The following is a 25,198-nucleotide window of genomic DNA, read 5'->3' as shown; positions in this document are numbered from 1 at the left end:
ACACACAAACATTCATTTAGTACTGAGTCTGTCAATGACCATGCAATATCTATTTAGCCATTGGATACACACATGAATTTAGTTAATCATTCATCAAGGCTTCTTGGGCACCTACAAAATGCCAGGGGCTCTGCTGGGTCCTGGCATACTGGCACAAATGTTTAACCTCCCCAAGGGATACAGGCATGGCCCTTCAAAGGGGAAAAAAGGGATGCTAGCTGAGGCCCAGGGCAAGTCTTTGAAACAAGTGTGTTAACTCTTGTTGCTGGATCACAGAGAGGCCCTAAGGTTTTGGGGGAAGGGGCCTTCAGGTGGGGATCCCAGTATTTACCCAACCACTATTAGAGTATTTCCTGGACTACTTGGGCCAGAATATCAGTTGGATAAATTCTGCCTTCATTGAGGTACAAAAGAGCCAAGGTCCCACCCTTACGGGGCTTACATTGTAACAGAGATGACAGGTAGGAGCTATTACCCAATTGCTAGGGCTCTATGCAGGATGAAAATGCAAGGCCTCTTGTTCTAAAATTATTAAGAATTTCAAGATGGCACGGTGACTAGACTTATCATGGCGATCATTTTGAAAATATCAAATCATTTTGTTGTGTAACAGGAACCAACATCATGTTGTAGGTCAGAAAGTGAAAGTGAAAATCATTCAGTCATGTCCAGCTCTTTGTGACCCCATGGACCCCAGTCCACAGAGTTCTCCAGGCCAGAATCCTGGAGTGGGTAGCCTTTCCCTTCTCCAGCAGATCTTCCTGAAGCAGGGATCTAACTGGAGTCTCCCGCATTGCAGGCAGGTTCTTAACCAGCTGAGCTACCAGGGAAGCCCCAATTGTAGGTCAGATCTACTTCAAAAACAAACTCAGAAAAAGAGACCAGATTCGTGGTTACTAGAGGCGGGGACTAGAGGGAGGGGGGATGAAATGAAGGTGGTCAAAAGGTACAGACTTCCAGGTTATAAGAAAAATAAGTACTAGGGATTTAATGTGCAGCATGGTAAATAAAATTAACACAGCTGGACATTATACATAAAAAGAGAGTAACTCCTGAGAGTTCTCATCACAAGGAAACAAATTTTTTCTGCTTCTTTAATTTTGCGTCTATATGAGATGGTGGATGTTCACTAAACATACTGCGGTCATCATTTCATGATGTATGTAAGTCAAACCATGATGCTGTACACCTTAAATCTATACAGCACTGTTATATGTTATATATCAATAAAACTGGAAGAAAAAATGAAATAAAGGTGACTGTCAAAGGCATATATAAAAAAAGAAGACTTCAAGATTGTGAGAGCAGAGAGCATGGACCCAGGTGTGGGCCCTTGAAGGGTGGGGCTGGTGGGGCTGCAACGGCTGTAAGAACCCAGACTTGAGCTGACCGTGGCATGGACTCGGTTGTAGATGGGTGGTGAGAGACTCAGGATGTATTTAAAAGGTAAATCCTAAAGATCTGGCAGTGGGATGTGAGAGAAAGAGGTGTTGACAATGACTCGAGGGCCTGGTGCTTAGCGGCTGAGCAGACGGTAGGATCTTTACAATCATGGCGTGTGTGCAGGAGCAATAGGGCAGCGGGAAAAGGTGGTCAGTGCATTTTTGGCGTTGAAGGTCAAGCTCAGTGTTCGGAACTTCACGGCCCTGTGGGTTTTCTCACAGATTCAGCTGCTGCTGCTGCTGCTAAGTCACTTCAGTCATGTGCGACCCCATAGATGGCAGCCCACCAGGCTCCCCCATCCCTGGGATTCTCCAGGCAAGAACACTGGAGTGGGTTGCCATTTCCTTCTCCAATGCATGAAAGTGAAAAGTGAAAGTGAAGTCACTGAGTCGTGTCCAACTCCCAGTTACCCCATGGACTGCAGCCTACCAGGCTCCTCCGTCCATGGGATTTTCCAGGCAAGAGTACTGGAGTGGGGTGCCATTGCCTCTCCGGGATTCAGCTGCAGCCCTTCCTATTGCTACAGCGTGGCGGTACTCACGCTCCAAATGCACAGGGCTGGGCTCTGCTTTTCTTGTTGCTGTTGTTTTGTCTTTTTCACGGAAAAAGTTTTCTGCAAGTTTGGTAGCTGATTTGGGATCTGCCTGGGAGGGCTGATGGAGGAGAACTGGGGTGAGATTCTCTTCATGAAAAGAAGAAAATGAAAAAAATTCTAGCTTTTGTTTAGGGATGACCACCCCAAGTCACTCAGTGTTGGCGTCTGGGCACACCAGGATCCCAGTAACTGTCCCCGTTGTGATGGGAAAGTTTTGGGAGGGGCTTCAAACTAACTAGAAACCTCGATAGGAGACCTGAAGCATGAAGGGAGGGGTCCTGGCTGTCCTGACCCCTGGGAGGGTGATTAGCTCAGTCCCCATCCTGGCTTCAGGCCAGTCAGTCACTGTCCAGGAGTCCTGGCCTAGGCCTGTCTTGCCCTGCACATCTGGGGTCCCACACAGGCTTGCAGGAGGCAGGGCAGGCCCCCTGGTTCCTCTAGTGCCCATGTCAAGAGGTATCCTGGGAAGTAAGCTCTCGGGTCTTTGGTGGGCATAGCTTATTTATAGCATCTAAATATTTACCCATACAGCCTATGAGTTTCCATATGAACCTTGGCCCTGGGCCCCACAAATATTAGGAGTGGTTCTACCCCCAGTGATATCAAGGACTTGTTAGGAACTCTTGCACAGATCTCTGAAGCAATCGTTTGCATTGTGTCCTCGATGGGAATTGCTGGAATATTCAATGTGATGAATTCAACTGATTAAAGGAGAGCACCTTAAAAACAATCTTTTAAAAAAAATTTCAAAGTATGATTACAGTGTGATTATGCCCGAAGGAGATGATCTGAACGTTGGAAGCTACTGAATTGCGTTGGTTGTGTGTATTTGCAATGTGTGGCTGTGTGACGTGGGAACGTGGTTGCTTCCTATGTAGTGTGGGAACCATCTGGAAACCAGGCGGTGGCCAGATCCCATCTCTGCCCCACGGGTGGGATCAGAGCAGGTTCTAAAGACTCTTGGCTACAGGTGCCAGCCTCACACAGGCTGTGCTCTGCCGCCACTTTCTCCTAAGTCAGGTGGAGTCTACCCTCGATTCATTCTTTTTTTTTTTTTTGGTTGTGATGCATGGCCTGTGGGATCTTAGTTCCCTCACCAGGGATCAAACTCCAGCTTCAACAGTGAAAGCACCAAGTCCTAACCAATGAACCGCCAGGGAATTCCCAACCTTGGATTTGGTTTATCTAGATGAACAAGAAGGTTTTTGTCTGGCTTCCGGACAATTAAAGAGGTCTTACTGTCTTCTTTCCCTGTTTCTCCTTCCTAATCTAAATGGGGCTAAGCTGTGGTCCTAGGAGTGGGGAGGGAAGCTTGTTGCAGGGTAATTTCACCTTCGGTGTCTGAGCAGGGCTTGGCCAGGTCCAGTGCTATGTTAGGGATTTCTCTAGTCCAGGGATCCCCAACCTTCAGGCCCTGGACCGCTTCCCATCTGTGGTCTGTTAAGAACCAGGCTGCGCAGCAGGAGGTGAGCGGCGGGCCAGTGGGTAAAGCTTCATCTGTATTTACTGCCGCTCCCCATCACTCATGTTACTGCCTAAACTCCACCTCCTGTCAGATCAGTGTCATTAGACTCTCATAGGAGCTGGAACCCTACTGTGCTTGAATCTTCCATCCCCTCCACCCCCACCTCTGCTGCCCATGGAAAAATTGTCTTCCATGAAACCAGTCCCTGGAGCCAAAAAGGCTGGGGACCAGTGCTCAAGTCAACAGGACCTGTGGACGATTAAACCTTCTGCTGTAGGTTTAAGCTGTAACCTCCCCAACCACATATAAGAAAGAAGAAAAAGCAAATCGGTGTGCGGAATCCCATCCTCCTGGGGTGTGGTCGCAGCAGGAGCTAGCAGCATGTGGACTGTACGGGCTGGAGACCCCTGCAGGAACGGGACCCTGGCTCCACGTGACTGGGTCAGGGGTTCCAAAATTCCAGCAGGAAATTCATGTGCTTGGGACGGTCCCTCCTTAACCTGGTTTGGTGGCTGATGGTGAGGACCTTCACCTTCCAAGAGGGGAGATATATATTTTGTTGGAAAAGAGGTACATCTCTTGGAAGAATTTAAAATCAGTTTTGCAAGTTATGAAATAGAACTCACAGTTCTGTTTCATCCCCAGCAGGGCAAACATCAAAGTAGGGAAGAAAAGTAAAAACTTAGGCACTCTGGTAAAACCCCACTTGTGATGGCTTTAGAATAATCCTTTTTTGAGGAAGTCCAAGTAATAATAATCTATGTCATCCCCCAGACTGTGGTCAAGCTCCCTCTCTAAATGTGGCTTCTATTCCCACATCAGTTCTTTTTGAGCTGCTCATATAAACCCTAGGCAGCATTGGACAAATCCAAGTAGCTGAAAAAAGAGAAATAATATGTTTATGTTTTAAAATTTAGCTTAGAAGTGTCTGTTTCTTTCAAACTGATCCCCCAGCACCACTTGTATTGTTATGTGATTAAAGGCTCATATGAATACCCACAGCCCCTCTGCGGACTAGCAAGCATGAGTAGAGTGAAAACTGATTTTAATTGTAAAACACTCCGCTTGAGTTATGAGTTACAGGCATAATCAGAATACCACAATTTCTTGAAGTTTTTATTGATATTACTGTAGTAGTTTTTCAAAAAATGTTACATTTAACACTCTCTAATAGTAAATTAGTCAGTGCCTTAAGATTTTCCTTTTGAGGAAACTCAGGCTCCCTGTTGAAGAAATTCTATTTAAATTACATTGTTTCCAATTCTCTCTGTGCCAGGATCAATGTCAGGCCCTTGGCTGTTGTTCATCCCATGCCACAAAAAAGAGCCAACACGTATGGTTTCAGGTGGCGTGTAATGTGCATCAGCTTATTTAATTTTTGCGACCCTGTTAAATAGATGACGTTATAGTCTTCATTCCTGACTATAAAGAAAGGTGAGAGACTTTTTGATGATGTAGTTTTGATTTGCATTTCTCTAATTATTAGTGATGTTGAGCATCTTTTCGTGTGTTGGTTGGCTATCTGTGTGTCTTCTTTAGAGAGAGGTTTATTTTAGGTCTTCCACCCATTTTTTGATTGTGTCATTTGTTTTTGTTTTGTGATATTGAGCTACATGAGCTCTTTGTATGTTTTGGAGATTAATTCCTTGTCAATTGCTCTGTTTGCAAATATTTTCTCACACTCTGAGGACGGTCTTTTTGTTTTGTTTATGGTTTCCTTTACTGTGCAAAAGCTTTTAAGTTTAAGTAGGTCCCATTTGTTTATTCTTATTTTCATTATTCTAGAAGGTGGTCAAAAAAGATCTTGCTGCGATTTATGGCAAAGAGTGTCCTGCCTCTGTTTTCCTCTAAGAGTTCTATAGTGTTTGGTCTTACAATGAGAGGCAAAGCAACTTGGTCCAGATCTAACCCAGCTAGTAGGGTGTAGTGGAATAAAAGCCCTGGTTAACAGAATCCAGAGCCCTTGCTCAGCATACCCTACTGTCTCCTGCATTCTGTGTTCATGACAGTTCACATCATATCAGGGCCACTGACTTTGGGACAGTCTACCGGGGAGACACTGGCCCTGCCCCAGTGCTGTTGAAACGGAAGAAGGGTGAACCTTGGTTTACATTTATTCTCCCAGGCCTTGCCCTTTAGGACGTCGCCCATTAGCACTTCATCCATTAGCACCTCACCCATTAGCACTTTGCCCATTAGCACCTCAAATCCACCCTCTGGGGCAAGCGAAAACTTGTATTCAAGTTGAAGAAAACCCTTAGATTTTCTTGTAAGTGGACTAAAAAGAACTTTGAGGTTTGATTCACCTTTCTTTTTTTTTCTTTTCCTGTTTCTAGTTCATGGAAATGAAGGAGACTCAGATATCAGAACTGCCTGAATGTCTCTGTCTAATAGCAAAGATTTTCCTGAAGCTTCATTGCACATATCCTTTTCTGAGGCTAGGTATTGGGAGCCTCAAACTCAGAGGCAGCTGGGTGACTGCAGGGCACCCCTCCTCACCACCCTCCCGCCAGGGGGACCCTGGAAGTCAGGGAAACTTACGCAGGAGATACTCAGCTGTATCCTGTTCGTAGTCAGCATCTTCGGGGAAGTGATCAATTTTCTTGCACACGCCTCGGAAAGTCCCTGTGGAAACAAGTGTGGCCCTGAGTCGGGGGAGGGGGGCAGAAAGAGCACCTGGGCCCAGCCTGGGGCTTCTTCTCTCCCACAGTGAAGATCCTTCAGACTTGTGGGTTCTGCCTTGGTGGGTCAATCAGCATCTTGCTTGGGGCACAAAAAGGAGATTAGTAGAGGAAAAAAATAAATAAAGCTGGAAACAGAAACTTTCTGCTTAGATTTTGCATGATCCTGGGATCTATTTAGAAGGGCAAAGAGCTAGGAAGCATAAGCGCTCATCATGAGAGCTGCTATTTTTTCCCAGTCAATGAAGGGAAAGGGGAAAAGAAAGTGGAATACACATGTGTGTGTGTGCATGTGCATTCTAAGTTGCTTCATTGTGTCCAACTCTTTGCAATCCCATGGACTGTAGCCCGCCAGGCTCCTCTGTCCATGGGATTCTCCAGGCAAGAATACTGAAGTGGGTTGCCATTTCCTCCTCCAGGCGATCTTCCCAACCCAGGGATCGAGCATGTGTCTCCTGTGGCTCCTGCATTGTAGGTAGATTCTTTACTGCTGAGCCACCAGGGGAAACACAGTGGGTAGGCATATATGTGTGTATATATATATTTATATATAAAAACTTACCATCCCATTTTACAGATGAAACAACTGGCCAGTAGCATTGTGCTTAGGGACTTCCCTGGTGGTCCAGCGGGTAAGGATCCACCTTGCAATGCAGAAGACTTGGGTTTGATCCCTGGTCAGGGGAACTAAGACCCCCTCATGCTGCAACAAAGCCCCAAGGAGCCAAATAAATATTTTTGCGGGGAGTGGGAGAGAGGCTCGTGAGGGAAGGGATATATATTAATATATAGTTATGACTGATTCGAGTTGTTGTATGGCAGAAACCAGCACAACATTGTAAAGCAATAATCTTCCAATTAAAAAACAAAACAAAACAAAACTGTGCTTGCGCTCAAATGCATAAATGGTGAGCCAGAACACAGTCAAGGTCTGCTGACTCCTCAGTGTGGATTCCAGGCACGGATTCGGAGTAACCCACTCTCCCTGATAGATAACATAGGATAGCCCCTTTTGATGATCCCCTTGCCTGGAACCACAGCTTGCTGGGCTCTGCTGTGTGGCTTACTCCTTCAGGAGGACCGAATTGCGTGGTATATCCTGGGGAAATGACTGTCAGCCTTCTCTTTCCTTTTCTTCCTTCGCCATCAGCCTGAGTTAACTCATTGCGGGTGTTTGATAATCGTTGTGGGTGTTTGTTAACTAGCCAATTAGCCAGTCTCCCAGGGCAGTTAATGGCTCTGCCAGTTCTCATAAATGACAAACAATTCAGAACCTCTCACCACAACAGAGCGTGAAATTATGCCTATTGTTCTTGTCTCTGCCCGTAGAGATGCCGCGGAGGTGAGGGGCCAGGTGGTGTCGAGGACCACAGACAAGGCTTACATTCACACACAGCTGGGCTTATATTTTCAGAGTAGTTACTGTAAGAATTAAATAAGATCATATATGAAGTAAGATAATTTTTGCAAAGCTCTAGGCGCATCATTATAATGGCTAGCGCCTTTGAAGTGCTTCCAGCGGGCAAGGCATAGAGCTGAAAACTACATTCTTCTCATTTACTCTCATCCACCACCCTAGGAGAGAGGGACTATTCACACTGACATGCGATGATGAGCCAATGCAGGATTGCAGAGGAGAGAGGGTTGTCACAGCTGGAGAAGGGAAGAGTCAATATTCGCATTTGGCTTTACCTTTACACTATGTCTATCATTATTTGATAATAATAGGAGCGCTATGCATTAAAAAAAAACATTTTATTTATTTATTTGGCCCCACAGGATCTTAGCTGTGGCATGCAGGATCTAGTTCCCCGACCAGGGATCGAACCTGGGCCCCCTGCATTGGGAGCACAGAGTCTTAGCCACTGGACCACCAGGGAAGTCCCGTGCCATGTATATTCTTAAAGTTTTGCTTTATTGAAGTGTAGTTGATTTACAGTGTTCTGTTAGTTTCTGCTGTTCACCAAAATTATTCAGTTATACGTGTATATATATATATATATATATATAATTTTCATATTTTTTCCCCTGATGTCTTATTACAGAATATTAAATATAGGTCCCTTTGCTATACAGTAGGACCTTGTTGCTTATCCATCGTATATGTCACAGTTCGCATCTGCTAATCCCAAACTCCCAATCCATCCCTCTTCCTACCTCTCCCCTGGCCCTGACCCTGGGCAACCGCAAGTCTATTCTGTGCATCCATTTCTGCTTTGTGGAGATTCATTTACGTTATATTTCAGGTTCCACATATAAGTAGTATCATATGGTATTTGCCTTTCTCTTTCTGACTTACTTCACTGACTATGATAATCTCTAGGTTCATCCGTGTTACTGCAAACAGCATTATTTCATCCTAAATGGCTAAGTAGCGTCCCAATGTGTATACGTACCACATCCTCTTTATCCGTTCCTCTGCTGATGGACATTTAGGTTGCTTCCTTGTCTTGAGAAGTGCTGTGTATTTAACCCACACTACAAGTATGCCCCAAACCAGAGGCATTTCACAGAAAATGCCATGCGATATGAGCCCATTCTCTCGGTTCTGATTCTCCACTTACCAGGTAGAGAAGGGACTCAGAACCAAGAAGGGGAGTCTTGGAGAGAAGGCTTGAAGACTCAAAGAAATTCTTGGAAGAAGGACAAACTCAGAACTCCTTCCCTGATATTGAGAAAAGGCCTTCCTTTTTCTTGTTTGGATTTGAGACTTTCAGCCACAGATTCCTGTTTGTTTGTAAGCCCCACCGCCTTCCACCTGGCTGGATAACATTCTAAATGCTTTACAGGTTTTATCCTCTCTAGCACTCAAGACAGCCTGGTGAGGCACCTGGTATTATGAGCCCTATTTCACAGGTGAGGAAATCTATAAAGCAGGCGATTTCCCCAAGGACACAGGTACAAGTGACACACTCAAATGTAAGTCTTTCAGACTCCCAAGCCAAGGTCATAATCACTACTCAGAACTGCACTGTCTTCAACACATTTTAGAGTCGTAAGCAAAGTCCTTTGCCAGATGGCTCTATGACCATTTCATGGTTCATCCACTGTTATAAACCAGACCACAGGATGGTGGTTTTTCCATCCACTATTGGAGAAGGCAATGGCATGCTACTCCAGTACTCTTGCCTGGAAAATCCCATGGACAGAGGAACCTGGTGGGCTGCAGTCCATGGGGTCGCTGGGAGTGGGACACGACTGAGCGACTTCACTTTCACTTTTTACTTTCATGCATTGGAGAAGGAAATGGCAACCCACTCCAGTATTCTTGCCTAGAGAATCCCAGGGATGGAGGAGCATAGTGGGCTGCCATCTATGGGGTCGCACAGAGTCGGTCACGACTGAAGCGACTTAGCAGCAGCATGCTTTTTCCAGGATTTACATCAGAGGCCACTGGGCAGGGCAAGAAGCGTGGTTGTAGGACCACCTATTAATAGCTATTTCACATTCTCAACAAGAGATTTCATAGGAAGGAAAAGTTCAGCTGAAGATTAAATGTGAAAACTACTGAATCAGACCAGTCAGAACCACAAGGGACTAGAGAGCTACACACATGCCTGCATCTGCTTGTGAAATGCACCTTACCTAAGGTGGCTTAAGGCAGCTTGAAACTAGGACACAGAGCCAGCAAACACCAGTGGCTCCTGGAGAAACGGTCAAGAATTTTAAGTTGTCTAAAGCATCACACCACCAGTTTTGTACAGCCTACTAGCTGAGGCTGGTTTTTGCATATGTAGATGGTTGGAAAAATCAAAAGAAGAATGTTGTTCATGACACATTAAGAGAAAAAAAACGACGAAATTCAACTTTCGGAGTCTGTAAATAAAATCGTATTGAAACCCAGCCATGCCCGTTTGTTTACGGTTTTTGTGCCAAAATGGCAGAGCTGAGAAGTTGTGGTAGAGACAGCAAAGCCGAAATTATTGACTGTTTGCCTAAGGAGGCTTCCCAGGTGGCTCTGGTGGTAAAGAAGCCACCTGCCGATGCGGGGGACGTAAGAGATGTAGGTTTGATCCCTGAGTTGGGAAGATCCCCTAGAGGAGGGCATGGCAACCCACTCCAGTATTCTCACCTGAAGAATCCTATGGACAGAGAAGCCTGGTATGTTACAGTCCATGAGGTTACAAAGAGTGAGACACGGACTCTGTACAAACTGCGATGGGGGCAAAAATGGGAAACAAATGGGCCTTCTTGGGGCTGGAGAACTTAATCCAAGCTGGAGCTTCTGAAGCAGATAATGTTCATCTAGGGCAAATTTGGACTGCAGAATGTTCTGTTTGGTGTGTTTGTTTATGTTCTGTTTCCCACTTGTATTTTATTGTATTTTGATTTTACATTTTAATAATATTTTTAAATTAATTACGCTTGGCTGTGCTGGGTCGTATTCGCTGCATGTGGGCTTGCTCGTGGGCTTGCTCTAGCTGGGGAGGCTTGGGGGTAGGTGGCATCTCTCTTTGCGGCAGCTCCTCTTGTTGCAGAGCATGGGCTCTAGGGCACGTGGGCTTCAGTAGTTGCAGCTCCCAGGCTCTAGGGTGCAGGTTCAATAGCTGTGACTCATGGGCTTAGTTGCTCCTAAACATGTGGAATCTTCCCAGAGTAGGGATCGAACCCATGTCCCCTGCACTGTCAGGTGGATTCTTTATCACTGGACCACCAGGGAAGTCCTGTATATTTTTATAAGTATATTGCTGCAATTTAAAATTCAGGATATGTCCCAGGAAAATCTGATTAGCAGCTTCTCTTGAGCAATGGGGTGCTCTGTCCCACGTGTCCATGTGAAAACAATCCCCAGCACCTAGGGATCAGTAACCCCTCCCCAGCTTTGGACTGGATGTGAGTTTCTATAGTTGGCCAAAGTCCCCACCCGGCTCTACGTCACTTGAGCTACCTGTGGCGAATTACCTCTCCAAATCTCAATTTCTTCTTCTCCTACAGAATGAAGATAATAACAATAATAACTTCATGAGGTTGTCATGAGAATTAATCGAGGCTGTAATAGTAGCGCTGTACTCAGCAGTTCCTACAGAACTCTTAATCAGGCAATGATGTAAGGCACTTAGTATAGTTCCTGGCACATAGTAAGAACTCAATAAATTATAACTAGTCCTACCATTGGCTTGGGGAGGTATTTTAGAACCAGAAGAGACACATTGGTGCCATGATGAGATTTTAAAAAGCAATACAAAAGGAAAGGGAATCAAGACTTTCCCTGAGGAAGACTCCACACTCAAAATGAAGCTGCTGGCACCATAAGTCATACACTCATCAAAAAGTGAACTTGGCCATTCATACAAGTAGCATATTGCCAGCTCCCAGAAATAACCACTGTTTAGCATTTCTGTATGTTTCCTTCCAGCCTTCTCCCCGCAGCCCCCAGGCTGTAACACACAAATAGTTTTTTTTTAAAAATCAAGATTTTGCTGTTCTTATTCTCACTTATATTTTCTCATCAGTATTTCCCCACATCAGTAAAATCTAAGGAAAACAAAGGATGGGATTGGACTTGCCCATGAATTGCTGAGGGTGGAGCCAAGAGAGATGCTGAAAACAGGTATCCTGCAAGGATGAAGTCAGGATACAGAGATAAGCACTGTCTTAGTACAGCTGAGGCTAAGACACTGGGGCTGAGAGAAGCAGAAACCAGGAATGTGGTTCACCAGGAGAGGGCTCGGTAGTGGGTGGTCTAGGAGACAGACTAGCAGTTACAGGTGAGAGGTGATGGGAACCCCAAGTAGAGCACATAGGCAGCTAGGCTGTGAGAACTCACAGACCTCAGGACCCCCAAAAGAGCTTTGGAATGACAGGGAGACCCAAGAGAGATTTCCTGAAGTGTTGAAGTGTAATTACAAGGACTGGATTTGGGGTGACAACAAGCCTCATCCTGCAGAGAAGTTTACACTCATGGCTCATCTCTGGCTCTGACAATAGAAGAATACTTCTTTCCTATGAGGAAGGCACCTCCTTTAAACCAACAATCCTTTTCAAAGGTCAAACCCTAGAAATAGTCCCATTACAATCAAGAACGAGATATGAATGGCCACAATTGCCTCTATTATGTACCATGATTCTACAAGCTCCGGTACAAGAAGAAATAAAAGAGAATTAAGAGTTATACACAATAAAAAAAAATAGGGTAGAATGATCATTTCTTTCCAGGTGATCGAATAGTCTATTTGGTAATGAAAGCTGGAGGCAATTCACTACGAAAAAAATCGTAGATGAATGAAAGAAGTCAGGAAGGTGGCTCCTGGTAAGATATTAAACCATAAAACAAAGCTGTAATAATTAAGTCATTGTGGTACTGACATTGACAAAGTACATTTATTAGGATATTTTTTCAAAGCAGAGAAATGTTGCAAAGAAAATAAGAAGCAATCCATTATTCCGTATTCAGATAACCCCTGTTAAACTAAAAGAATATATATGTACATAGTTAGAAAATTCAAACAGTAATATATAGAAAAGGCATAAGATTAAAGTAAAAGCGCTTCCTTCATCACCCAAAAATTCTCTCACTTGATAACTTCGTAGAGTGATTTGTGTTAACTGAATGTTGAATGAAATCATGTCTAAACTGAGATCTGAAGGTTAATTAAAAGTTAATCAGAGTAAGGGAGGTGTGTGGCTCCAGGCAGAGTAGAATAACTTGTGAGATGATGAGAGGGAATGAGTGAAAGAAAAACTCATTTGGGTCCTCTGAGTAATTCAGGGTGTTAAGGGGATCGATGGTGGCTGGTCTGGGAGACAGATCCAGTAGCCACTGGTGACAGGTGATAAGGTGATGGATACCTGGGGTAGGGCAGGCATGAGAACTGGGCTGTGAAGATTGATTGCTTCAACCTCCCGCTCCCTCCCTCCCTCCCTCCTTCCTTCCTTTCCTTCTTTCCATCCTTCCCCCAAATTTATCAAACACCCACGGTGTACCAGAGCTGTTTTAAGTCCTAGGAATTGACTAGTGGCCAAGACAGAGAAGATTCTGGTCCTCAGAATTTATATCCTCGCTGGAAAAGAGAGTCTATAGACTATTCAATAAAAGAATAAGATAACTTTGCTGTAAAGAAACCTACAGGATGATGTGATGGTGGGGGAGATGGTTGGCAACTTGGGGCAGGGTGGTCCAGGGGAACATATGAGCTCAGACCTGAGTGCAGAGAAGGAGTCAGTGGTGTGAAGAGCCCGAGAAAGGGCTTTCCAGGCCAAGGGCAGTGCAAGTGCCAAGGCTCTGGGGTTGGGAATGAGCTTGGGGAACAGAAAGGAGGCCAATGGGTGGAAGAAGGCTTCTTGTGGGGGTGTTACTGGGTCCATCAGCTGCCCTTCAAGCTGTCCTTTGAGCACCGAGGTCTATGGAATATCTCGGAGGCTGGGTTGCACAAGGACCAAGGTCGCCTCCATCTCTTCCTTAGGGTCGAGGTAACCTAAAGGATCTACATGGCCTTGATGGGCTTCCAGACATGCAAGGGAGGCAGCCAGGCTGGGGAGGGAGCCCAGAAAATGGGATGTTTGTGTTTTTAACTCATAAAGGCCTTGTCACATATCTCCAGGGAAAGTGGTGTTTCCACGTTCCCTGGCTCAGTCTCCATCCTGAGTATTTCCTTTCAGATCTGAGTACTGTGGGCACCCAGCCTGATCTTGGGAAATGGCCATCAACAATCGTGCAGTGGGGATTAGGCTGCTTTGCTTGGAATTCCTTTTTTTTTTCAAGTTTTTTTAAACTGAAGCATAGTTGATTTACAGCACTGTGTTAGTTTACACACACACACACATCCATTTTTCTCAGCTTCTTTTCCCTTATAGGTTATTATAAAATATTGAATATACTTTTCTGGAATTTTTACAAACAAGTCAGATTCTTATAATTTGGAGAAATGAAGGCTGTACCCTTTAAGAGATGGGAATACCAGACCACCTTACCTTCCTCCTGAGAAACCTGTATGCAGGTCAAGAAACAATAGTTAGAACTGGACATGGAACAATGGACTAATTCCAGATTACTCCCTTGATGTCAGTACATCAAGGCTCTATATTGTCACCCTGCTTATTTAACTTATATGCAGTGTACACCATGTTAATTGCTGCGATGGAGGAAACACAAGCTGGAATCAAGATTGTTGGGAGAAATATCAATAATCTCAGCTATGCACATGAGATTGGCACAAAGTGAAGAGAAACTAAAGAACCTCTTGATGAAATTGAAAGAAAAGAGTGAAAAAGTTGACTTAAAACTCAACATTCAAACAACAAAGATCATAGCATCCGATCCCGTCACTTCATGGCAAATAGATGGGGAAACAATGAAAACGGTGACAGACTTTATGTTCTTGCACTCCAAAATCACTATGGACGGTAACTGCAACCATGAAATTAAAAGTCACTTGCTCCTTAGGAAAAAAAAAAATGATGAACTTTGCATATTAAAAAGCAGAGACATCACTGTGCCAACAAAGGTCCACATAGTCAAAGTTATGGTTTTTCCAATAGTCATGTATGGATGTGAGAGTTGGACCATAAAGAAGGCTGAGCACCAAAGAATTGATGCTTTCAAATTGTGGTGCTGGAGAAGACTCTTGAGAGTCCCTTGGACTGCAAGGAGATCCAACCGGTCAATCCTAAAGGAGATGAGTCCTGAATATTTATTGAAGGGACTGATGCTAAAGCTCCAATACTTTGGATCACCTGATATGAAGAACTGACTCACCAGAAAAGATCCTGATTCTGGGAAAGATTGGGGGCAGGAGGAGAAGAGGGCGACAGAAAATGAGATGGTTGGATGGCGTCACCGGTGGACATGAGTTTGAGCAAACCCCGGGAGATAGTGAACGACAGGAAAGCCTGGCATCCATGGGGTCACATAGAGTCAGACACGACACTGAACAACAACCTCTTCAGCACGTATATATTTGACTTAGAAAGAGGTTTTCCAGTGGCACAGTCATAAGAACAAAGCTTTGGAGCCCTCAGGCCCGAGTTCAAATCTCTGTTCCACCACTGACTAACTCATTGGTTGAGTGACCTTGGATGACTTATTTATTCCACTGAGCCTCGGTCTCCTGTAAGAAAACAATAATCTGCAAATAACTTCTCAAAGAAATAAGTATGTTACCTGATGTTTGTTTAGACGTCCCCTGTGCCACGCATCAAGTTAAGGGACCTTTGGGGAGTGCTTGCAACCCTATGAAGCAGGCACTCCTGCTGGTTGGAGCCTCGAGCGAGGAGCATGGATTCTGGAGCCAAACTGCCTGACTGTGAGTGCTGGCTGTGTTGCAAGTCACTGAACTTACGTGTATCTCAGTTTCCTGTCTGTAAACTGAGAATACTGGTGGTATATAGCTTGTGGGGTTTAATGAGGATTAAGAGTTAATATTTGTCTAGAGCTTTAGATCGATGGTTACTATTATGTGTGTGTTAATCCAATCAATCCATTTATAGACAGGAAACCTGAGGCCTAAAACCAAGATCTAACTTCAGAGCCTGAGGTCTTAGCAAAGTCCCCTAAATGGTACTAACATAGTGCTGAGTCCCAAGAAGGGTGTTAACAAAGGACAGTTACTGGGACTTCCTTGGCAGTCCAGTGGTTCAGGCTTGAAGCTTCCAATGCAGGCGACACAGGTTCAATCCCTGGCTGGGGAACTAAGACCCTGCATGCCACGTGGTGTGACTCCCATTGCATCCCACCCCCCGCAAAAAAAAAAAAAAGACCCAAACCAAGGGACAGCTATTAATGTTGTTACTAACTATTTGGGGCACAGGGGGAGAGGAAGCCATGGGGAAGCTGGAGATTGTTTCTTCTCCCTGCCACCCTCATATGGACGTGTCTATACATGCACAGACCTGTGTGTGGGCGTGTGCACACGTGTGATCCCACAGAGAGATGAGCCAGGCAGGAAGCCTGAGGAGCCGCCACACCCCAGCAGGAACAGGCCTAGACTGCCGGCTGTACCACGTTTGGGCAAGGGCCCGACAGAGCTTTTCTGGGTCAGCTAAAGACAGCTCTGATTTCAGTGGTTTTGGCTTCAAGATGGGAAATATCAGACTCAGAGCAGAAAGACCAGGGGAAGTGAGAGAGTCATTCAAATCAACCTTCCTTTTTTCAAGTGTGCAGTCCTGAAGGGAGACCCTGAATGGAGGGCAGTTGTCCACAGGATGTCCATCCTCTGAAGGGAGGAGATCAGACTGGCAGAGCTCCTCAGTGGTCTTCAGGTGGGTCCCCCACCATCCACCTCCTGTGGACTGTGAGCAGCCCATGTTGATAGTCCTGGGGCAGAGTTTGGTGGCTGTGGCACCATCCAACCTGACAAAGGATCACTTCTGAGCAGTCTCTGGACAGTGACCATGTGCTCAGGTTGAGGGTGGACGCTCCTAGCCAGCCCCACCCAGCCCAGCCTCAGTGCCCAGTCAGTCATGTGGATTTTTGGTGGGAGGGGGCACCCTTTGTCTGATACAATCGCATGATGGTGCGATACGAAATCCTTCGCTTTCCCAGCTGGATTATAAAGTCTGACTTTCAGAGCTGGATCATAAAGTGGGTCATTTTTGTGAAAAATGTTTGAGCATGTCATCATTTTCTCAAGGGCTCCTCTTAATCCTTTGATATTCAAATGGCTGGGATGCGCCTATCACATCATCACTCTTGTCAATTTCCTCTTCTCTCATTGTTAACCGGTGCCCTCCTGCTGGGCTCTTGGTTGCCCTTGGCTGGCATGTCACCCCATGCCACCAAATCCCCAACAACCTTCACATCCATCTCGTGAAGTCCTGACAATGCTACAAGATACCCATTTTCACTTTGCAGTCATTTTTGCCTCCTATTTGCGTTGTTTGGTCTCGTGTTGACATGAGCTAGCAATCAGAGAGAGAGGCTGCCTGGCCGCGACCATGAACTGCAGGGTAATCAACAGGGGTGCGGTGGGATGGGGCTAGGGGTGTGTTTGAGCAGAGATTGATTTTATGAATGGTCAGGTCACATATTCACAGTAAGACAGAGTTTGCTGGCTCATCCATGCAGCCTCGCGTGCGCAGGATTTGGATAATCAATTCACTGATAATGAGGACCCTGAACTAGGTGTCTTTGAGCAAGACACAGCACTTGGGGGTACAGCAATTATGGCTCATGGCTCCTAATAGGAATGAGCGAATTAAGGAGAAATAAGCAGGCTCTTCTGAGGCTCCTGAACTGCTGTTGGTGCACATCCGGATTCAGTCTTTTGTTCAACAGATGTCTGCCAAGGTGCCTGGTTTGCATTAAGCTGTGTCCTGGGCCCACCGGATTCGTCAGCGAATGAAACAGACTAGGTTCCGGAGCTCAAGGCTGTTATAGCCTAGTGGTGAAGGACCAACGGTGAATGAATAAATAAATGAAACAGAGGTTTCTGTAAAAATGGAAAAGGTGATTTCAGATAGTGATAAATGCCATGAAAATAATAATTCCCAGAGAGAGAGAGTGTCTTGGGAGGAGAGGGAGAGACTCGTAAGACTGGGTGAACAGGGAAGTCTTCTCTGTGAAGATTACCTGAGTGACAAGATTTGAAGATGTGAGGGAAGAACTTTCTAGGAAGAGGGCACCCCAAGTGCAAAGGCCCCAAGGCAGGGTAATATGGAGCGTGTTTCTAGAATCGGGGGAAGTGCAGGGAGCAGAGTGAGTAAGGGGGGGACAGGACAAGACCAGGTCCACAGAGGAGCCAGAGGATGGAGTCCCTCTGAGGTCAGGGCTGGGAGCTGGAGAGGTGTGTGGTCCATGCTTCTGGAGGGCTTTACATAGGTGAGAAACACAATCTGATTTACAGTTTTAGAAGATCTCTTAGAAGGTGGCAGGGGCTTGCAGAGGCACAGGAAGGGAAGAGCATCATCAGAGGAATCATTGAAAGCTATCCTGAACCTTCTGAAGAAGTAACTGGTGATGGGAGAGGGACAATGGTCCAGCCAGAGTCCAGCCACATCCACCCGGAGAGAGATGCCTGATCAAGCGAGTGTCCTGCCTTTGAACCAAGTGCAGAAAGTTGAGCTCAGAGCAGGGGCCTGTGGTGCTGTCTGTCCTCCTCTGCACCAGTTCTGGGTCTGATTTATTTCTGCAGAGCCTGACATTGGGCATTTTGCTTGATTAAACCCTTTGCTGGGTTTGGGGTAAAACTTTTTGTGGCCTTTAATTATTTGGTTAATTGCAGGCCCAACTGGAACTCCATTCTAACCCAAGGCCTGGGTCCTAGCTGGTTCTGAAGTGCAGAGTCAAGAGCCTGGCCCATCCTAGCCAAGACAGCAGTTCTCTCCACTTCTGTGTTTTGGATGCCCAGTTTGGCACCTGAAACTTCATAGGCACTGATGTAGAACGCCTAGTTCTGCCAACTAGGCAGGCTAAGCCATGTGTTTGGCGGTACCAGGAAAGCAGGGATAAAAACAGAGAGAGGAGAAAATGAGAATGGGAAATTAATCGATATTTGACTTTTACAAACTATCATTAAAATAGCTAAAGAATTGATGCTTTTGATTTGTGGTGCTGGAGAAGGCTCTTGAGAGTTCGTTGGACAACACAGATCAAACCAGTCAATCCTAAAGGAAATCAATCTTGAATATTCATTGGAAGGACTGATGCTGAGGAAGCTTCAGTACTTTGGCCAGCTGAAGAGGTGACTCATTGGAAAAGACCCTGATGCTGGGAGAGACTGAGGGCAAGAGGAGAAGCGGGTGACAGAGCATGACATGGTTGGATGGCATCACCGACTCGATGGACATGAGTTCAAGCAAACTCTGGGAGATAGTGAAGGACAGGGAAGCTGGCATGCTTCAGTTCACGGGGTCGCAGAGTCAGACACGACTTAGTGACTGAACAACAAAATTAAAATAGCATGGAAAAAATCCTGAAATGTGCTGTGCTTCCTTATTTAACAGCTTAGTATTACTATTTTGCACTTCCCTGGTGGCTCACATGGTAAAGCGGCTGCCTACTAAATGCGAGAGACCCGGGTTCAATCCCTGGGTCGGGAAGATCCCCTGGAGAAGGAAATGGCAACCCACTCCAGTACTCTTGCCTGGAAAATCCCATGGACGGAGGAGACTGGTAGGCTACCGTCCATGGGGTCGCCAAGAGTTGGACATGATTGAGTGACTTCACTTTATTATTACTTTAATATCAGATTATCTATGAGAGTGGGGGGGGGGTGATCCCCATAACCATTTTAGTGAAAAATCATCTTAATCTCACCTTGGCAAGCATTGGCAGTAGTCAAAGAACTTATCCGTTTTCAGACCAAACAAATGTCCATGGCAGAGATTCTGGGGAAAACCCTTTTTCTCTGAATTCCTGGAAAAGCTGGGTGCATCCACATGAGAATCACCTGGGCTCTTGTTAGGAAAAAAGAAGTGTATTCTTGGGCTCTCTACACAAGGCAGTGAGTTAGGGAGAGTCTGAGAAACTGCTTGTTAGCAGGCTCTTACAAAATTCCAAGGTTCACCAGAGTCTAAGAGCCACATTCTGCAGCCAGACAGACACACGATCATTGTCACACACACAAAGAACTTGACCTCTGTGTATGTGAGACCTCGACTGTGGAGCAGGTCCAGATAGGGTTTGCAGGGGTCTGTGGAAAGCAATTCCCTCTTACAAGGTTGAGGTTGAGGCCATACCAGTGTGTGTGTATGTGTGTGTGTGTGTGTGTGTGTGTGTGTGTGTGTGTGTATGTTTTCAACAAGGGAGCATCACACAGCCCTGAGTCCCTGCCCTGAGCGGGGAGCTCAGAGCAGCCAATCCCTTGGACTTGGCCTCGCATTCCCAGGTGCTAGCAGTTCCCAAGGGCAGAGCCACACAGCATCACAGAGACACACTGGCAGACCTGAGAGACATCCATTGTGCAACTTGGAACCTACTCCTGGCTCCCTGCATGTGCTCTTTAACACGGGTCAGCGACTTCACTTTCACTTTTCACTTTCATGCATTGGAGAAGGAAATGGCAACCCACTCCAGTGTTCTTGCCTGGAGAATCCCAGGGACGGGGAAGCCTGGTGGGCTGCCGTCTATGGGGTCACACAGAGTCAGACACGACTGAAGCGAGTTAGCAGCAGCAGCAGCAAGCAGCATGTAAATGGCACACTTACAATGTAACAGGTGGAGTTGTGAAGTTCAAAAAGTTATTGTTATTTTTTCAACAGATTGTACTTTTTAGAGCAGTATTAGATTCAGAGCAAACTTGAGGGCAAGGTCCAGAGATTTCTGATACCCTCCTGCGCCACACACTCATTACCTTACCTTCATCTGCATCCCCACCAGAATGGTGTCGTTGTTATGACCGATGACACATGGGTTACACTGTGTAACCCACACATCGTTGTCACTCAAATTCATAGTTTATATTCTATTTCATTCTTGATGTGTATATTCTTTGGGTTCAGACAAGTATCTTACAGTACGTATCTATCATTATAGTATCACACAGAGTAGTTTTCACTGCCTTAAAAAATCCTCTGTGCCAGTGAAGTAAGTCAGAAGTGAAAGACCAATACAATTTATTAACGCATACGTATGAAATTTAGAAAGACAGTAACGATGATCCTATATGCAAGGCACCAAAGGAGACACAGATGTAAAGAACAGACTTTTGGACTATGTGGGAGAAGGCGAGGGTGGGATGACTTGAGAGAATAGCTCTGAAACATGTATATCACCATATGTGAAATAAAAGACCAGTACAAGTTCACTGCATGAAACAGGGCATTCAAAGCGGGTCCCCTGGGACAACCCAGAGGGATGGGGTGGGGAGGCTGGTGGGAGGGGGGTTCAGGATGGGGAAACACATGTGCACCGTGGGCGATTCATGTCGATGGACGGCAAAACCACCACGATATTGTAAAGAAATTATCCTCCAATTAAAATAAATTAATTAATGTTAAAAAATGCTCCATGCTTCGCCTATTCATCCGTCTCTCTCCTGACCCCTCCGACCACTATTCCTTTTACTGTCTCCTTTTGCTGTGCCTTTTCCAGTGTTATATAGTTGGAATGTCATGCAGTTTCTGTCACGTAGCAACATGCATTTAAGATTCCTCCATGTCAGTCCCTATCTCCCAATTTATCCCACCTCCGCAATGGCAACCCACTCTAGTACTCTTGCCTGGAAAATCCCATGGACAGAGGAGCCTGGTAGGCTGCAGTCCATGGGGTCACGAAGAGTCAGACACGACTGAGCGACTTCACTTTCCCTTTTCACTTTCATGCATTGGAGAAAGAAATGGCAACCCACTCCAGTATTCTTGCCTGGAGAATCCTAGGGACAGAGGAGCCTGGTGGGCTGCCGTCTATGGGATCGCACAGAGTCAGACACGACTGAAGCGACTTAGCAGCAGCAGCAGCTACATTCAGTTCAGTTCAGTTCAGTCGCTCAGTCGTGTCCGACTCTTTACGACCCCATGAATTGCAGCAAGCCAGGCCTCCCTGTCCATCACCAACTCCTGGAGTTCACTCAGACTTGCGTCCATCAAGTCAGTGATGCCATCCAACCATCTAAAACAGATAACTAATGAGAACCTACTGTATAGCACAGGGGGGAATAAAAAGAAGATACAGTTTGTTTGTAGGACATATGTTAAGTTAACCTTAGAAGTGCATTCCAATACACTTTAGGTGCCGACAAATACTGCTTGATTCCACTTGTACAAGGTACCTAGGATATTCAAATTCTAGGAAAGTACACTGGTATATACGTATGGCCGAGTCACTCTGCTACGTACCTGAAACTATCACACCATTGTTAATCAGTTATACTCTAATACAAAACAAAAAGTTAAAAAAAGGAAGCACGTTGGTAGATGCCAGGGACCAAGGGATGGGGAAGGGGGAAGGGGGAATGGGAGTCAGTGTTTAATGGGGACAGAGTTTCAGCTTAGGAAGGTGAAAAATTCAGGACATGGATGCTGGTGAGAGAGGTCCAGCAATGTGAATGTATTTCGTGCTGCTGAACTGTACAGTCACATATAGTCAAAACAGTGTATTTTATATTACGTGACTTTTACCACAATAAAAAAATTTTTTTTTAAAGATTCCTCCATGCCTTTACATGGCTTCATAGCTTTTTTCTCTGTACGGAACAATATTCTATTGTTCAGATGTGCGACAGTTTGTTTATCCACTCACATACTGAAGGACGGGTTTCCTAGGTGGCGCTAGAGGTAAAGAACCCACCCCCCCAGTGCAGGAGATTAAGAGACGTGGATTCTATCCCTAGATCGAGAAGATCCCAGAAGAGCATGGGAACCCACTCCAGTATTCTTGCCTGGAGAATCCCATGGACAGAGGAGCCTGGTGGGCTACAGTCCACGCGTGGCACGGAGTCGGACACGACACGCACGCGTGCGTGCATCCTGAAGGACATCTTGATTGCTTCCAGGTTTTTGGCGATTGTGAACACGGTTGCTATAAATATCCATGTGTAGGTTGCTGTGTAGATATAAATACCGAGGAGTATTTGGATAAATACCAAGGTATATGATTGCTGGATTGTATGGTTAAGTGTATATTTACTCTGTAAGAAAGCACCAAACTGTCCTCCAAAGTAGCTGTTCCATTTTGCATTCTCACCAGCAATGCTTCCCAGGTGGTGCTAGTGTTAAGGAACTCACCTGCCAACGCAGGTAAACATGAAGACACACAAGTCCGATTCCTAGGTTGGGAAGATCCACTGGAGGAGGGCATGGCAACCCACTAATCCCATGGACAGAGGAGCCTGGAGGGCAATAGTCCATAGGGTCGCAGAGAGTTGGACACGACCAAAGTGACTTAGCACAGCCCAGAAGCAATGCATGAGAGTTTCTGCTGCTCACCCGCTTTTGCTGGTGTCAACCTTCTGGGTTTCAGCCGTTCTACTAGGTGCTTGGTGCTATCTCATTGTTTTAATCTGAGTTTAGCGACATGTTTGTTATAGTTTTTGGCCCATTTTAAAATCTGGCTCCTTGTTTTCTTAATGTTGGTCTTTAAGAGTTCTTTTTTTTTAATTAATTAATTGGAGGCTAATTACTTTACAATATTGTGGTGGTTTTTGCCATACATTGACATGAATCAGCCATGGGTGCACCTGTGTCCCTCCCATCCTGAACCCCCTCCCACCTCCTTCTCCACCCTGTCTCTCTGGGTTGTTCCAGAGCACCAGCTTTGAGTGTCTTGCTTCATGCATCGAACTTGTACTGGTCATCTATTTAACATATGGTAATATACGTGTTTCAAGAGTTCTTCATATATTTTGAAACAGCCCTTTATCAGATGTGTCTTTGGCAGATACTTCCTCCCAGTCTGGGGCTTATCATCTCATTTTCTTGACATCATCTTTACAAAAGGCTGTTTTTTCTGCACTAATTTGGCATTCTCTTCATTAAAAAAATAATCCAGAAAAGTTTATGTGCATGTGTGCTAAGTTGCTTTAGTCTTGTCCAACTCTCTATGACCCTCTGGACTGTAGCCCTGCAGACTCCTCTGTCCCTGGGATTCTCCAGGCAAGAATACTGGAGGGGGTTGCCATGCCCTCCTCCTGGGGATCTTCCTGACCCAGGGATGGAACCCAAGTCTGTTACATCTCCTGCATTGGCAGGCAGATTCTTTACCACTAGTGCCACCTGGGAAACCCTCCAGAAAAGTTTTTCTTTGTTTAATATAAAGTGACATCTTTTAATTCTTCAAGGACCTGGACTTAGATTTACACCCCCTGCAATCTCTGAGAACATGTTGCAGGATCAAACCCAAACCTGGAGTCTATGTAGAAACTGTCCATGTAGAAATCTACACTTTTTGACATTTTGCGCCATTCTGACTCCACTAACCTGAGAAGAGAGAGAGAGAGTCTCCTGCATTTCTTTCCAGCTACCCTAAACTGCTCATTTCAACCTTCACTGGGCAACTCTGCCCAGCACGAGCAGATCTGCTCCCAGCAAATCCATCCTGGGCCCTGACATTTATCCAGCATCTTTAACTCTCTTCTAGTCATTAAGCATGGGTGGTTGCCATGGCAACCATTAACTGCACCTGACATCCAGGAATAGTTCTGGCGTTTGGAGCAAACTCCATCCTGGGATTTAGTTCTGCAAAGTACAGAGGCTGGCTGCCTCCCTGTAACCTGTGTGGATGTGATGGTTTCTCCCCCATCTGGGCAGGAGGAAGAAGGTGTGGCCTCTTCCTCTAGATCCTCCATTCTCCTTGCCCACTCACCCACTGGAGTCTTTCTAAGTTGCAGTATGATGGGGGTGAGGCAGGGGTGTCTCTGGGTGGGATGAGTCTAAGAGCAAGTGTGTGTGTGTGTGTGTGTGTGTGTGTGTGTGTGTGTGTGTGAGAGAGAGAGAGAGAGAGAGAGAGGGGATAGGGATGCCCCTACCTACCCTGAGGAGGGCATCTGAAGTTATCAGTGCTTACTCCTTCAGTTGTGTCCGACTCTTTGCAACCCCCTGGACTGTAGCCCTCTAGGCTCCTCTGTCCATGGGGATTCTCCAGGCAAGAATACTAGAGTGGGTTCCCATGCCCTCCTCCGGAGGATCTTCCCAACTCAGGGATCAAACCCATGTCTCCTGCAGTGCAGGCAGATTCTTTACCGTCTGAGTCACTAGGGAAGCCTGAAGTTATCAGATGTGGGTGCAAATATATTTTAGAAAAGCATAGAATGTGAACGGGCCTGGTGCCCACATTTGGGTATGGCTGCGTGCCCGTGTGTGTGTGTGTGTGTGTTGGGGTGTGGTATATGGGTGCCGGTGCCGTACTTGGAATGAAGCGAGGGCCCTAGAGTAAAGCCCATCTGACCTCCTCCCATCTCTCCAGTCCCACCTTGTCCTACCTACACCTCTCTCTCTCTCACTATACTCTGGGCCAACCATTCTCAAACTCTAACATGGGCACCTTGTAAAAAATGTAGATTAAGGGCTTGAGGTTCTGTCCCTTCTGGGATTTCTAACCAGCTCTTCGGTGGTGTGGCTGCTGCTGGTCTGTGGACCACACTTTGAGTAGCTGGGTCTGACCCAGGGGTTCTCAGTCCTGGCTGACCCCAGAATCATCCTAGA

The 25,198-nt window shown here is 45.8% G+C and overlaps 1 protein-coding gene and 1 non-coding gene across 2 annotated transcripts in view; both read right to left on the bottom strand.

Annotated features, from left to right (window-relative positions):
- The window catches only part of CACNG3 (calcium voltage-gated channel auxiliary subunit gamma 3), a 98,374-nt gene that overhangs the window by 7,674 nt on the left and 65,502 nt on the right, over positions 1-25,198 (bottom strand). The window contains exon 2 of the mRNA XM_005697611.3: positions 6,045-6,128. Within this exon, the coding sequence (XP_005697668.1) occupies positions 6,045-6,128 (84 nt within the window). The remainder of the gene's footprint in view (positions 1-6,044; positions 6,129-25,198) is intronic.
- Positions 7,992-8,064, bottom strand: TRNAG-CCC. The gene has a single exon. It is a non-coding gene; the product is annotated as a tRNA-Gly (tRNA).

This window comes from Capra hircus, chromosome 25 (genome assembly GCF_001704415.2).
Source record: "Capra hircus breed San Clemente chromosome 25, ASM170441v1, whole genome shotgun sequence".
Lineage (NCBI taxonomy): Eukaryota > Metazoa > Chordata > Mammalia > Artiodactyla > Bovidae > Capra > Capra hircus.
This window is presented reverse-complemented; position numbering and strand designations above follow the sequence as displayed.